General features: G+C 55.5%; 2 protein-coding genes across 2 annotated transcripts in view; both read right to left on the reverse strand.

The window, feature by feature from the left end:
- PKD1L1 (polycystin 1 like 1, transient receptor potential channel interacting) overlaps positions 1-2,433 on the reverse strand; it is a 63,298-nt gene extending 60,865 nt beyond the window's left edge. The window contains exons 1-2 of the mRNA XM_036328974.1: positions 2,275-2,433; positions 209-374 (exon numbers count right to left, since the gene is read on the reverse strand). Coding sequence (XP_036184867.1) covers positions 209-374; positions 2,275-2,433 — 325 coding nt within the window. The remainder of the gene's footprint in view (positions 1-208; positions 375-2,274) is intronic.
- A 3,737-nt stretch (positions 2,434-6,170) lies between these two features.
- Positions 6,171-14,189, reverse strand: HUS1 (HUS1 checkpoint clamp component). The gene is made up of 8 exons (XM_036327198.1): positions 14,061-14,189; positions 13,205-13,329; positions 12,957-13,133; positions 12,660-12,767; positions 11,712-11,786; positions 9,101-9,200; positions 7,840-7,959; positions 6,171-6,463 (listed from the first exon to the last, which is right to left on the reverse strand). Exons 1-8 carry the CDS (start codon positions 14,110-14,112, stop codon positions 6,381-6,383), a joined length of 840 nt encoding a protein of 279 aa, XP_036183091.1. The 5' UTR covers positions 14,113-14,189; the 3' UTR covers positions 6,171-6,380.
- Between the last annotated feature and the right edge of the window lie 460 nt (positions 14,190-14,649).

Raw genomic sequence — 14,649 nt, forward strand, 5'->3', positions numbered from 1 at the left:
CACCCAGCCCTCCCCCACACCCAGCCCTCCCAGGCACCCAGCCCTCCCAGGCACCCAGCCCTCCCCGGCACCCAGCCCTCCCTCCCCGGCACCCAGCCCTCCCCAGCCAGCACGCGGAGCAGCGCAGTGCCCAGGCACAGTTTGGTCACCACTTGGACTCAGGCAAAAACAAGAGGCAATTGCTAGATCCTGGTGAGAGTCCACGTACCTTCCTCTGCGCAGCTCCCAGGCCCGGGCAGCAGGAAGCAGAGCAGCGCCAGGGCTGGGACCAGCAGCCTCCTCCCCGGCTCCATGGCTCCCGCCTCCCCGTCACAGCCCAGGCGAAGCCATGAGGGCAGGGCTCTTAAAGGCTTGACCCTCCCCCTGGCCAGCACCTGTGGACAATCAGCCAACTGTGAGTTCCCTCAGAAACACTCCTCACCCCCACCCCCACCCCACCCGCAGGGCTGCTTCCCTCAGATCAAAGTGTCCTGAGGGTGTTATGCGTCCTCCCTCCATGGGGCTCAACACAGCTGCACTAAAGTCAACCTGCTCTCCCCCTGGGGTGACTGTGACACAGCTGGTGACACGGCTGGTGCTGTGTCCATCACAGGACACCTAGAGCCAGTGTCCGAGGTAGAGGACGCACAAACCTGCTGCCCCGGGACTGTGAGTGGCCCTTTGTCTGGTGCACTCATAGCTGTGAATGAGCACATGGCACCAGGTCCTCCACACCCTCCCCCCTCCCCACTGGCTGCAGAAGAAAATGCAACGTCCATCGTCCATCGCTCTGTGTTCAATGCCCTGACGGTCATCCCAAGGGCGCCTGGTCCTTTGATCCCTGGGAGTGAAGGGATGACTTCCGCCCCACCTGCTCCCTCCATGCCCCTCCCCCTCTCTCTGCAAAGACACCTGTGGCGATGCCACCTGAGGGACAGCGACCGTCCCAGCACCAACCACTCTCAGCACTGCAGGGTCTAGTGACCATCTTGATTTCCCTCAGGCGCGTCAGGGACAGGAAGTCGCCATGACCACCGCTGCCCTCACCTCGTCCCAGTGCATTAGTGCAGGGAGCGTGGCACACACTCAGGAGAAGTTTTTAGTGTCTGCTCATCTGTGTCACTTCAGCCCACGCTCACCCCCACCAGCCTGGCTCTCATCCTTCGTCCTCTTCTTGGGAGTACTTTCCCCTAAAGCCACAGGGAATAAAAACATTATTCAGCCCAGCTGGTGTGGTTCAGTGGCTGAGTGTTGACCTATGAACCAGGAGGTCAGGGTTCAATTCCTGGTTGGGGCACATTCCCCGGGGTTGCAGGCTCGACCCCCAGCAGGGGGCATGCAGGAGGCAGCCCATCAATGATTCTCTCTCATCATTGATGTTTCTATCTCTTTCTCCTTCTTCCTTCCTCTCTGAAATCAATAAAATTATATTTTAAAAAACAACACACAAAACCAACATTATTCAGTAGCAATACCTGATGTCTTAAGACAGGACAGAATCCTCTGGAAGTCTTTGCCATCTGGGTCATCTCACCACGTGATGCAAGTCCAGCACAGTGTCTGCTGTGCGGGGTTCAGGACCAGCCCACATCCACAGATGGCCCCTCGACACCTCAGGGCCAAGCTGGAGCCACCCCTGGATCCCACACATCCAAAATGGAGGGTCCCATGTCCTCAAGACAGGAGAGTCACCAGACACTGACCTCACATTCCTGACTCACAGGACCGTGTGCTGTAGGCGTTGACGCAGTGGAGCCAGGGCTGGGGGGGGGGTGGACGGGGGGGTGGGCAGGCACAGCCATCACCTCCTGCTGCTCCTCCTGCCACCTCTGGGGCCGCCATCCCTGACATCCCCAGATGGGTATCACTTAGTCGACAGCATGCCAAGCAGAGAGGAATGACAGCTGGCTTAGGATGTTGTAAAAATTGCATGGAAACCAGCTTCACCACAGCAGATTTGAAACTAAGATGCTTTCCAGGTTCCTAAAATGATTGGTGGGTGTTAACTTTGACATGTATTACTCATTATCCCAGCCACTTAGCCACAGTGATGGAAAGGGCTACACATGAGACAGAATTCTGGGTCCTGATCCCATCCCTGCCACTGGCCGGGAGAGCCCTTCACCGGACCTGCCAAGTAAAGGAGCCGCAGGGCAAACCCCGAGCGCGGCTGCGCTGCCTGCCTGTCCTCCCCGGACGGCACCGCGGAGGGAGGCACCTGCTAGTTCTTGAGGGAAGAACAGAAGGGCCGCTTTGAGTGATGCAGGGGAAGAGGCTCCTCCACTGTTAACGCACCTTCAGCAGCAGCCTGGGGGCAGAAGGGCCGCCACGGGCTCCCAGGGACAGAGGCCGGCAGACAGGGGAGCCCAGGGCGCAGAAGTGCTCAGGTGGGTCCTGCCGGGCCTGTGGCCACACCTCGCTGAGCTGGAGACAGTGCCTGGGAAGAAGCGCCATGTCAGCAGTTGTTGGTACAGGAGGGCTCGCAGCTCCAATAAAAGGCCTGTGTAAAGTCTGGATGGATAATTCCCTTTCAATTTCTTAACAGCAAAACAAAACAGACATGAGAACAAAGAAGTAATGATAGGGGCAGAAATAGAGTATTTGGGGACCAGCTATAATTGTAAGAAATATTAATCCTGCTCTGTTACCCGTGATTGTTTTATTCTGATTAAAGGATGCACATTCTAACCTCCTGGGAGTTGCACTCGGTACCTGGGAGCTCACCTGGAAATGCAGCCCAACCGCCTCATCCGGGAGCTGCCTGTCATCATGGGAAGATTAACAACCTTGTTGCAGAAACCAGAGCCAGACAGCCCTTTGCAAACCCCCAGCCTTTGCATACTCCCAGCCTTTGTATACCTGCAGGCCTTTGCAAATCTCCAGCCTGCATTACCTGTGAACTGCCCATTTGGCATACCTTTTGCCTACTTTCCCGTGTAATCTTCATCCTTCTGCCCAGTATAAGCAGCTGGCTTATGGTGGAGGCAGAGCAGATGTTTGTGGGTGACCTGCTGCTCTCCCCGCTGCCGGCAGTATTGGGATAAACGCTCATATGACTCAACCCTGTCTCTGCTGAATTGGCTCAAGTCGTGAGACAGCGTGGACCCATTGATTGTCTGCTTACACATTCTGGCAACCACGAAGGGACGTAAGCGAGGGACTCCTCTGGGGTGGGTACTGGGAATCCCAGTGCCTGGAATGGGGTTTCCTGGGGCTGAGGCCTGGACTCTTATTTGCAGCACTGCCAGGTATTGTCCTGTTTTGAGTCCCAGCTGCAGCCTCAGCAATCCCGTCTCACCTAAGACCTAAGTTGGATCAAGCGTGTTTGTATGACAGGAGGAGGAATCAAGCGCGTTTGTACAGCAGGAGACGCAGTTGCTGCCTCTCTGCACTTCTTTGTAAGGCCTGTGCATGGCGCCGAGGGTATTTTACTGCCTCTCGTCTGGGCGAGCCTGATCAGCTGGGTGGCAAGAGACCTCCGGTGGTCCTTGCCTGGTCTTGGAGCCCTTAGTCTGACCCACTCTGGTACGAGACACTGCTCTGCTTCAGTGGTTGTTTCTATGCCAGGCATCCTGAGGTTTCCGTGGCTGGACAGACAAGGAGCATGGTGAGCTCTTGTCTGTAGGTTGTGCGCGCCTGTAAATATTGTACAGAGTGTCTCTGTTGTTGTTTTGGGTCTTTTGTTTTTTGGTTTGTTAACGATGGGCCTCATCCCACTCTGGGGAGCCCCCTGCTGGCGGCAGGGGGAACCCGTGGCAAGGATTGCAGGAACGTCCCAGCAGCTGCTGAGAGTTCTCACTCAGGGGACCTTCCTTGCTCTCCCACGAAGGCACCAGCCACTGGAATTCACCCAAGTCTACAGGTACTGCAGGCAAGCCTGATGGCCGCTAGGTGGCTCAGCTTCTTTGCCTTGTAGGGCTAAGTAAAGCTAAATCATGAGATCCCAACAAAGCATTTTTTTAAAAGTCTATATGATCAATTGTTATTTTTATTGTGTTCATGCAAACAATCAAGCTAAATTGTAACTAGACTTAATACAGTAAATAAATTGGTCTTAATGTGGCTCTTTAATAAAAATGAGGGTGACTTTAGGGGAAAAATGTGTTTCAATAGGGAATTATTAGAACTGAAATGTTTTTTCCTTTCACCAGACTATTTGTTGTAATTCTTGATATTCTAACTTTCGCCCAGTAATACTAAACTTTATAACACAGTTCGTCTCCACCAGATCACAAGCCCTACTTGTGCTCAAGGAAACCACGTCTAGACACCACTGCCACTTCCTTCTGTGCCTAGGCCTCATTGTCCTGACGGAGAGCAAGGATCTCTTGACTCAAACAAAACTTTGTTCCTCCTCAACATGAAGCAGTTTCAGAAGAGACTCTAGGCCCCTTCCCCATGAAAGATTTCAGAGCCCAGATCCTTGTGGGGGGTGTGGTGGGCAGTTAGACAGAATGAGCAGAGCAAGGACGATGGGCCAACCGGAGAAATGGACGGACCCTGAAACATGCTTCTCACCACTCCCACCGCACTGACGCTGGCTGTGGAGGAACCTATGCAGACGGACCTTTACATTTTGCCTAGTGGGACTATTGCTAATATGTAAAAATTACTCTATTCATTTTGGGAAGAAAGTCACATATGGGGACTTTTATGTGTTGGGACCCACTGTCTGGGAAAAGGGTGCAGGGATGTTTTCTTTAAAAGTTGCTGCAGTGGCTTCCTGTGTGGGATGTCTTTTACTGGGTGTCCTAGTTATTGTCTTTCAGTATTAATAACTACAGTATGACTTGGTCTGATCATTTCACCCTCCCTTATAGTAATGGACATACTAAGCTGCCGGCTGGCTGGTTTCTGATATGTAGGGTGACTGTTTACTCATATATCCCTGCCAAAAGCACCGAGGGGCCTTGTTCCTTAGCACAACTAGTCTTTATGCCCCAGAAACATAACAGGGTCCGAACCAGAAGAGACCTTCTCACGGCCGTTGCACTAGACTGCAATGATCACCTCCCCCGGTGGAGCCCTGCTGACTATTGCTTTAACCATCTTTGTTGTGCCAGTAATGGTAGGCCCCTTAATGTAGAAGTGACCCGGCTAGCCTGTAGCAGGGTCAAAGCGCTGAATGCCACTTCCAGGGCTATACAGGGGATAAATCAAGAGCTGAGCCAGGTGAGGGACACAGTTCTAAAGAATTGGGCAGCAAGATTACTTACTGTTGCGGCATAACATGATTGTGAGGAATTTAAAGGACTGTGCTGTCTTAATCTTTCTGACAATTCTAGATAGAAAACAACATTCAACAAATTAGGGAAACCATCTCCAAAGTAAAACACAAGGTTTGTTTTGTTTTTTATGGATTTGACTTCATCAACCTAACTTCCTGGCTACCTAACCTGTTTGGGATGTGGGAATTCTCTTAAATTTTTCTCCTGTTTATTTTTTGTAGTCTGATAGCTTACTGCTGTATTCAATCTCTTCCTATTTTGAGACCCTGCATTCCATCCCCAAGAACTGCTATCGAGGCAGAAGCAAATGCAGTCTGGCAGGATGAGATTTTTCATCTAAAACAAATCTCATAGATATGAGATGGTAAAAATAGCAATGGGGAAATGATAGGGACATAAATAGAATACTGGGGACCAGCTATAAGTTTAAGAAAGATTAATCATGCTCTGTTAACCGTGATTGTTTCATTCTGATTAAAGAGGGCACATTCTAATCTGGCTGGGAGTTGCACTTCATTACCTGGGAGCTCACCTGGAAATACGGCCCCTCCTCCCCATCCCAGAGCTGCCTATTATCATGGAAAGATTAACAACCTTGTTGCAGAAAACAGAGCTAACAGCCCTTTGCATACTCCCAGCCTTTGCATACCCGCAGGCCTTTGCAAATCTCCAGCCTACATTACCTGTGAACTGCTCATTTGGCATACCTTTTGCCTACTTCCCCATGAAGTGCAACTCCCAGCCAGATTAGAATGTGCCCTCTTTAATCAGAATGAAACAATCACGGTAATCTTCATCCTTCCACCCAATATAAGCAGCTGGCTTATGGTGGGGGCAGAGCAGATTTTTGTGGATGACCTGCTGCTCTCCCATACTGTCAGCAGGACTGGAATAAATGCTCATATATGATTCAAACCTGTCTCTGCTTTATTGGCTCAAGTAGTGACAGGCAGTGCAGACCCATTGATTGCCCAGTTACAATAATATGAAGTAACATGTTTATTCAACTATTTCATTAATTTAATTTCTAGTTAAATTATCATGGAGGGAAAAATAAGGGAAATGTACAGAATTTGTGCTGCTGTGAAGACATATTGACAAATGACTGAGCACATCACCCCGTGCCTCTCCGGGTCATGGCAATGGTCTCCGGGCTCCGTGCAGTTGGCAGTGCTAGGACAAGGCCGGGATGAAGTACTGGAGGGACACGTCCTCGTGGAGCAGGTCAAAGTGCACCATCTTGTGACTCACGATATCTGGGGACAGAAAACACCCATCACTATGGAGCCTCTGCGCACAGGGCTGCTCCCTGAATCCAGGACCCACTGAAGACGACGTCTGCTCCAGGAACGCCCAGTCCCCACAGGGATGGTCTGCAAAGGCGAGGTCAGGCACCGCCAGGTACAGGGCAAACTTCAGGCAGAGGCACAGGGCAGATGGAGCGCCCCAGACGAGGAGTGATGGCAGAGCGAGAGGACCCAGCAGCCAGGACCCATGACCACAGGACGTGGAAGACAGAAGCACTTCCAAGCAAAGTAAGTCTCCTCTCAGGGACTGTGATATCAGCAGCAAGGAGACAAGTGAGCCCTTCCTCAGGTACAGGGAACGAGCGTGTGCTCAGGTACAGGGAGTGAGTGTGTGCTCAGGTAGGGAAGGAGCGTGTGCTCAGGTAGGGAAGGAGCGTGTGCTCAGGTACAGGGAATGAGCGTCTGCTCAGGTAGGGAAGGAGCGTGTGCTCAGGTACAGGGAGTGAGCGTGTGCTCAGGTAGGGAAGGAGCGTGTGCTCAGGTAGGGAAGGAGCGTGTGCTCAGGTACAGGGAGTGAGCGTGTGCTCAGGTAGGGAAGGAGCGTGTGCTCAGGTACAGGGAGTGAGCGTGTGCTCAGGTAGGGAAGGAGCGTGTGCTCAGGTAGGGAAGGAGCGTGGGCTCAGGTAGGGAAGGAGCGTGTGCTCAGGTACAGGGAGTGAGTGTGTGCTCAGGTAGGGAAGGAGCGTGTGCTCAGGTAGGGAAGGAGCGTGTGCTCAGGTAGGGAAGGAGCGTGTGCTCTGGCAGGGAAGGGGCCTGTGCTCTGGCAGGGAAGGGGCCTGTGCTCAGGCAGGGAAGGGGCGTGTGCTCAGGCAGGGAAGGAGCGTGTGCTCAGGCAGGGAAGGAGCGTGTGCTCAGGCAGGGAAGGAGCGTGTGCTCAGGCAGGTTAGGAGCGTGTGCTCAGGCAGGGAAGGAGCGTGTGCTCAGGCAGGTGAGCTGCTGAGGACTGGCCGACCAGAGCCAAGGGAGGGGTCAAGAGGACACAGACGTCAGCTTGAGACACAGGAAGAAACCTAGGCATCGTGAGGGGAACCTAAATCCAAGCCAGATGGTGTCAGGGCTGTGCACATGTCAGGTCAGATTAACAAGACAGTCAGCGCATTCTTCCGCAGCCCCTCTGGGTGCAGAGACCATGCCTGATGCCCGGTGAGACAGCACAGCCCCACCTCTGTTACCTCTGAACCCGGGGAAATCCCAATCATCTGCCGGCCCTGGAAAATCAGAGGCCACGTGACCCAGCCGCCATGCATTACGAGACCACAAACCAGCTGAGAGACCACAGGTGACTCAAGCGTGTGAACTATGAAAACAATCACAGGCACACTCACTGCAGACGCCCCTTGTGGGATTCACTTGTTGTCCAGCAAGAAACTGCAGGAACTTCCGGATGTCCACCTGCACCTCCGCCATCTGCTCTGGGCTGCGGTCCTCAGACTCGTTTTCAGAGGCTAAAATGACAGGAACAGATAGATGTAAAAGCAGACTGTTTGCTTAAATAAATGAGCTGTGTTACCCTGATGTTAGCATACTGGACAAATAGTGCGAGATGGAGATAGGGCCCTTTGTTAAGCAAGAACTTATTAAATCCTGACTCTGAAATACTATGTCAATTTCCAGGAAATCTTCATTTCCAGGGCCTTGAAACATGACCCAATCTCCCCCTTTAGGTCAAAGAAGATGGCATCCCTTAGTACACGTGTATAGTTAATGCTTCGTACGCTTATGGACAGCTAATCAAGGCCTCTCATTCCAGAGCGGAAAGAGTCCTTTCAACTATGGAAAGCATCAAGGTAAGAAAACCCTCTTTCTTGTTCATTAAAACGAACACAATGAGGGAGACCAGAGTAAGTCCTCTCCCTCAGCATTACCAAAGCTTTGACCACATGGGCCTCACTCTCCCCACAGCACCCCTCCACTGTGAAGGCCCAGCCCCAGAGCGATGCTAAAATGTGCACAGCAACCCTGGGGTGAGACATACCAATTCTGAAAGTGGAAGGGCCCAGCATAACTGTTTGGGACACAGGCGTGACTGAAAGGGTTTCAGGTCACTAGCAAACGCATTCCCCAGGTCCTTGGCCTCTGTCCCTCCACCCACCCCACCCACACTGTGACTGCAGCACAGGCCTCCAATCCATCCATCAGCCGTGCTCACCACTCACTGAACTGATTCCATGGCCTATCACCTCGCAGGAGACAGGCAATCTGCTCACCTGAGAAAAGTCTGCATTTGCTCATCTAGTCCTCTAAGTGTTAGAGACCCAAGGAGGAGGAAAGGAGAAACGTCATCTACCTTCCAACTGTGCTCCAGGTGGGAACTTTTCATCTTTAGTCGCAGAAACAGGGACTTAAGAGCGGGGATGGCGCCACGTTTCCAGACCGAGCCCACCCTCCAGCCAGGCACACTCATGCCCAGGAGGCCTGTCTCTCCACGCCACTGTGCATCCCAGCAGCACGTAAGCCAGCCTGTCGCCTGTCTCCCCAAGCATAAAACAGTCTCCCGAATTTCACCCTCTTCCCGTTCATTCAGAGGCATCAGTAAGGTGTGAAACAACTTTTCAGAAGCAAAACACAATCTACCAGAAAACCTACCTGATGGCGGATTCCCAAGATCTTTAAAATGAGTTGTAACGCACACTAGTTCCGACTCTATTTTCAGGTTCAAGTCTCCATTGAGATTTGCTTCAATAATCTGCAAGTGGAGTATTTCACAAAGTCTTAAAAAAGAAAAAGAAAGCAAAAAAAAAAAAAAATAAAGTAAAAATACACCACAAACATCAACTTCCATACCAGGTGACGAGGGAGCCTACAAACCCCCAGCTCCCTCCTGACAGCACCAGGACCCGCATGGCATGGCAACAGAGAGAAGACAGGCCAGAGGACAGGGCCTCGGAACACCCCGCAGGGAGGAGCCCTCAGAGCAGAGACCTCGGCAGGGACAGGTGAACAGGTAGAGGCTGGTGGGCGAGGCCTGGGAGGCTGGCTCCCTCAGGAGAAACGCCGGGAGGGGAGAAGTCACAGGGAAGGGGACGGCACCCTGGGTTATGAGGGGAGGGAACGAGGGAACGAGGGAGCGAGCTCAGAGGTCCCGCAGGGGAGGCTCCGAGTGCTCCGGGCCTCTATTGTGGCTCCTGCTGGCTCAGCCCTGCACAGAGAATCACGGGTCCTTAGACGGCTGCCCTGCCTCCCTCAGGCTTGGAAGCTCTCCCGGGGCCCCCAGGGCATCCCCAGAGGAAGCTCCCAGGCTGACGACAGCCCAACGGTAGGCAGGCACGGGAGCACATGTCAGCACAGCTCTCACTGCTTCGCCCGAAGCCAATTGTCAATTAAATGAGCTCTGAGACTAAGCCATGAAAGAAAATTACTCTTAACTGGACACAACTGTAGAGATGAAATGGCCCATGAACCTTTTCCAGGTTTCAGAAAACCTCTGCAATTCCAAAGAGCTCTAAAAAGCCAACCTTCACTCCAGGACCGGCCAGCACGCGAATGGCCCACTGAGTGCAGTCCCACAGGGGCCTGGATGCTGAGACAGTTCCCTTTCCCAGGAGCCAGCAGGTGGGCAGGGTCCTGAGACACCAGCAGGGAACTTACCAGGCAACACCGAGCGGCTCAGAGGAGGGTCGGAAGGACCCCTGGCAACGGGAGAAGCCTGGGAGCTAAGTGCTTTCCAGGGCGATATGGGCAGACAGAACCGGGAAAGAGCTGGCACTGGGGGAAGGGCGCACCTTGAGGGTGGTCCTGCAGGGAGGGTGTGGCCATGTGACAAGGATGAGGACTGGCAGAGGGTGAAAATCCAAAGTTTATGCTGCATCAGGTGGGCAGTGGTTTTTAAAAGCTTCAAGGACACATGACAGGCGCTTGGTTGAATGGAGGAAGAATTCAGGAGGACCAGCTGACACTGAGGCTCCTCCACACAAGGCCCGGCTGCCCCGCGGTGCCATGTCCCGCTGCACAGTGGGCGCCACAAAGACAGAACAGCCACGTGCCATCTACTTGGCATGAGAGCTCTTAGAGTGAGACGTTGTGGCCTGGCCTCACAGGACACTCAACTCACTGCCAAAACCAGCACCTCATAAAACACAGACGTTAGCAGATGTGCAATGTCTTTCCTAGCGTAAGGGAGGGAAGCCAGAGCGGCTGAGCGTGTCAAATCTACTGTGCCGGGGTCCAGCCCCAGCAGGTCCAGGGGTCCCCAAAGGTGTGGACGGAGTCGGCGAGGAAGGAATGACAGAGACAGCGTTCAGTTGATCAGCAGCCTAGCCAGTATCTCTAGCCAAGTTCTGGTCAGGATCTCCAGCGAAGTTCTGGTTCGGTTCTCTCACTAGGTTCTCCAGCCAGGTTCTGTAGCCGGGTTCTCCAGGTTCTCCAGCCAGGTTCTGTAGCCATGTTCCCTCGCTAGGTTCTCCAGCCAGGTTCTGTCCAGGTTCTCCAGCCAGGTTCAGTCACCAGGTTCTAGTCAGGTTCTCTTGCCATGTTCTATCCAGGTTCCGTAGCCAGGTTCTGTCTCTAGGTTCTTCAGCCAGGTTCTCTCGCTAGGTTCTGTCTCTAGGTTCGGTGGCCAGTTTCTGTCCAGGGTCTTTTGCCATGTTCTGTCTCTAGGTTCTGTGTCTAGGTTCTGTGTAGGTTCTGTGTCCTGTTGTCTTGTTACATCTGTATTTATACCAGTTGATTCCAATCCTATCAATCTCTATTCCAAAGGTTAGGGCATTTCTAATCTCCATTCCAGGGAGTAAAGATTATGTAGCCTAAGCCTGATTGTTCGTAGTTAAAGTGATTAATTACCCGCCTGGCACTTAGTTAAGGGGTTTTATTCCCTCCCTAACTTCAGGGGAAAATCCCTACCTGGGGAAACAACCTTTCTCAGAGAGGTGACCTTGGTTAAAACATGGTGCCAAGAAGGTGAGCAAACATATTAAGAACAGTATGCCATATATGCCAGGTCCCTTGAAACAGAAAGGATGGACCGGCTCCCGGAACTACTGTGAGTATAAACACAGGCAGGAGGCCGATGTGGACACTCTCCCCAGGGAGCCCCTGGAGACACTCGGGCAGGTTCCTCAGGGCACCTGGGAAGCTGTAGCTCTCAACCACCGCAATGAGGGGACCCCGCATGCTGAGTGCCAGGGCACCCACACCTCGGGCAGGCGTGCAGCCCACAGCAAACACTTCAGAGCTCTTTGCTAAAGAAGTTGTGACTTACAAGCTGATTGCTGATATTTTTCATTTTTTCCACAACGCTCTTCATCGTCTTCAAGACCGGCAGATAAATGCTCACCTACAGGCCCAATGAGAAAACCAGAGCATGAGAATGTCCGTACAGCAAGTGCTGGCAGGTGCCCGCTCACTACCTGGGTTTGGAATGCGTGGAAGCTTAAAAGCTCCAGAATCCTGGGTTTTTAACCTGTCTGAATAAAGTTCTTTTTAAAATATGAAAATAAAAACTATCAGAGTTTCACTAGCTCACTCCTGCCTCTGGTTACCTCGGCGACCGGTCCCCGTGGCACTTCTGGTCCCAGGACCCGCCTTCAGCTAGAGGCCTTCATGCACCCGGGACACGGTGGTCCTCTGAGGGATGCCCTAGACTCAGGCCTTTCCACCCAAAAACGCGAGGGGGAAGTGCCTGCACCAGCGTCAGAGGGTTCCCACTGTGCCTGGTGCCCTGCTGCTTCCCAGGAGGGGCCTCTAGAATTCCCTCTCCATCCCCCTCCTTCCGTCAGTGTGAGCGGGAGGCAAAGGAGCCCGGGCATCACCATAGTCCCTGCCCCGGGACCAGTCTGCGGAGCGGAAGGGCCTCCCTGCTGGCTGTCACCGGCCGGACATCGCTCCTCACCGACATGGCAGCGTCCCTCTGGGACCCACACCGGTGCCCGCGGCCACCACCCGGCAGGAACGCCAAGGGCTTCCAGGGCAGGCTAGTTGCACGGCCGTCCCTGGGTGGACATTCCCTCTCCACCGGCATTCCTGCCACGCCGGGCTGACTGAGGGTCTTACGGGAACAACCCCAGGCACAGGCCCCCTTCCTCCTGGAGCAGCCTTCAGAAAGGAGCATCCTTTCCAACCAGCAGACCAGACGGCAAAGCCCGTGCTGACAGCGGGGAACTAATGACGCCGCTGGACACCGGGGAGCCACGGGGCTGCCATCACTCACATCAGCGTCTGGGACTGTGGGCTCCTGCAGGTTCCTCCACAGCTTCCTGGGAATGACCTTCACGGGGATGTCGTGGGTCACCATGCGGCTGCTGCTCGACACAGACACCTGCGAGGAACCAGCGGGCCTGAGGGGCGGAGGAAGCCTGCCGGCCACGCAGGTGGGTGCTCTCCGTTCCCACGGAGCCATCGCCACCGCACGCACGGTGTGCAGGTCACGGGGGCACCTGCCCTGCGGCCCCGCTGCCATGACCCCCCACCCCTGCTGCGGCCACTGCCCAGCGGGGCCCCTCCTCACCAGCTCTATGGACACCGTCAGGCAGGGGAAGTGCTTGTTGGTCAGCTTGACCTTCAAGGCCCGGGCGTTCTGCGCGGTTTTCAGGGCGCGGGAGAGGTTCTCGGCCGCGAGCTCCACGTAGATGGCATTGTTGTCCTCGGAGACGCCTTCCATCTGGAACTCGCTGAAGAAGTTCTCCTGGGGGCGGCGCGGGGTCAGGGGCCCGGCCGGGGAGGGAGGCGGAGGCGGAGGCGGGAGGGGCGGCTCACCTGGGGCAGCTCGCACCACATGCTGACGCCGCCGCCCGCTGGGTCGGCCAGGATGAAGTTGAGCGCGTGCGGGCGGATGCGCAGGGTGCAGGTGCGGGCGAGCTTGGCCACCATGCAGCTGACGCCTGCGGGGGGCGCGGGTCACGTGCGGGGCCTGGAGGCCGGCGCGGCCCAGGCGCACGTGGGTGGGGTGAGGACACCGAGGCTCCCAGGGCAGCAGCTCGGCCCCCAAGAACCGCCTGTGCCAGGTTAGGGCCGCCCCGGGACCAGTCCGGCCCCAAACCAGCTGGGGCCCCACTGCCCACGGCCGCCCACGGCCGCCCCCAGCCCCGCCCCCTCAGCCCCTCAGCCCTAGCCCCGCCCCCCTCAGCCCCTCAGTTCCGCGCCCCCAGCCCCTCAGCTCCGCGCCCCCAGCCCCTCAGCCGTAGCCCCTCAGCTCCGCGCCCCCAGCCCCTCAGCCGTAGCCCCTCAGCTCCGCGCCCCCAGCCCCTCAGCCGTAGCCCCTCAGCTCCGCGCCCCCAGCCCCTCAGCTCCGCGCCCCCAGCCCCTCAGCCGTAGCCCCTCAGCTCAGCGCCCCAATTCCTCAGCCACCAGCCCCTCAGCCCCAGCCCCTCAGCTCCGCGCCCCCAGCCCCTCAGCCGTAGCCCCTCAGCTCAGCGCCCCAATTCCTCAGCCACCAGCCCCTCAGCCCCAGCCCCTCAGCTCCGCGCCCCCAGCCCCAGCCCCTCAGCTCCGCGCCCCCAGCCCCTCAGCCCCGCGCCTCTCAGCTCCAGGGAAGCCCTCCGCGCGCCCCTCCGCCGTCGGCCCGCCCTCCCCTCGCTCCCTCCACACCCCCGGGCGGCCGCGACCCGCTCACGCGTGAAGTGGTTGAGACAGGCTGCGTCCGCAATCTTGGCGCGAAACTTCATGGCGGGACAGGACCCGCCAGGGAGACCTGTGGCGGCGGACTGGAGTCCCGCCCTCAGCGTCACGCCCTCAGAGTCCCGCCCTCAGCTTCCGGCCCTCAGCGTCCCGCCCTCAGAGTCCCGCTCTCAGTTTCCGGCCCTCAGTGTCCCTTCCTCAGCGTCCCGCCCTCGGCATCCGGCTGGAAACGCCGGCCCGCGCCCCTTGGTTCCGCCCTTGGTGGGGAGGCGGTGGCTCTGCTTTAGAATGCAGCATCCTCAGCCCCAGGTGTGAGAAGGGGTTCTAGGGGTAAAGAACGTTGACACCGCCCTGGCTGGTTTGGCTCAGTGGATAGAGCGTCAGCCTGCGGACTGCAAGGTCCCAGGTTCGGTTCCGGTCAAGGGCATGTGCCTTGGTTGCAGGCACATCCCTAGTAGGAGGTGTGCAGGAGGCAGCTGATGGATGTTTCTCTCTCATCCATGTTTCTGGCTTTCTATCCCTCTCCCTTCCTCTCTGTGAAAAATCAATAAAATATATATTTTTAAAAAAAGAACGTTGACACC

Source organism: Myotis myotis, unplaced genomic scaffold (genome assembly GCF_014108235.1).
Source record: "Myotis myotis isolate mMyoMyo1 unplaced genomic scaffold, mMyoMyo1.p scaffold_m19_p_11, whole genome shotgun sequence".
Classification (NCBI taxonomy): Eukaryota; Metazoa; Chordata; class Mammalia; order Chiroptera; family Vespertilionidae; genus Myotis; species Myotis myotis.

What these genes read in the sequence shown, in the direction of transcription:
- HUS1 (XM_036327198.1), bottom strand. Translation starts at nt 14,112, where the DNA reads ATGAAGTTTCGCGCCAAGATTGCGGACGCAGCCTGTCTCAACCACTTC. An exon ending in TGTGGTGCGAGCTGCCCCAG is followed by an intron (nt 13,134 to 13,204) that starts GTGAGCCGCCCC and finishes CGCCGCCCCCAG; the next exon opens with GAGAACTTCTTCAGCGAGTT. An exon ending in CCACAGTCCCAGACGCTGAT is followed by an intron (nt 11,787 to 12,659) that starts GTGAGTGATGGC and finishes TTGGGCCTGTAG; the next exon opens with GTGAGCATTTATCTGCCGGT.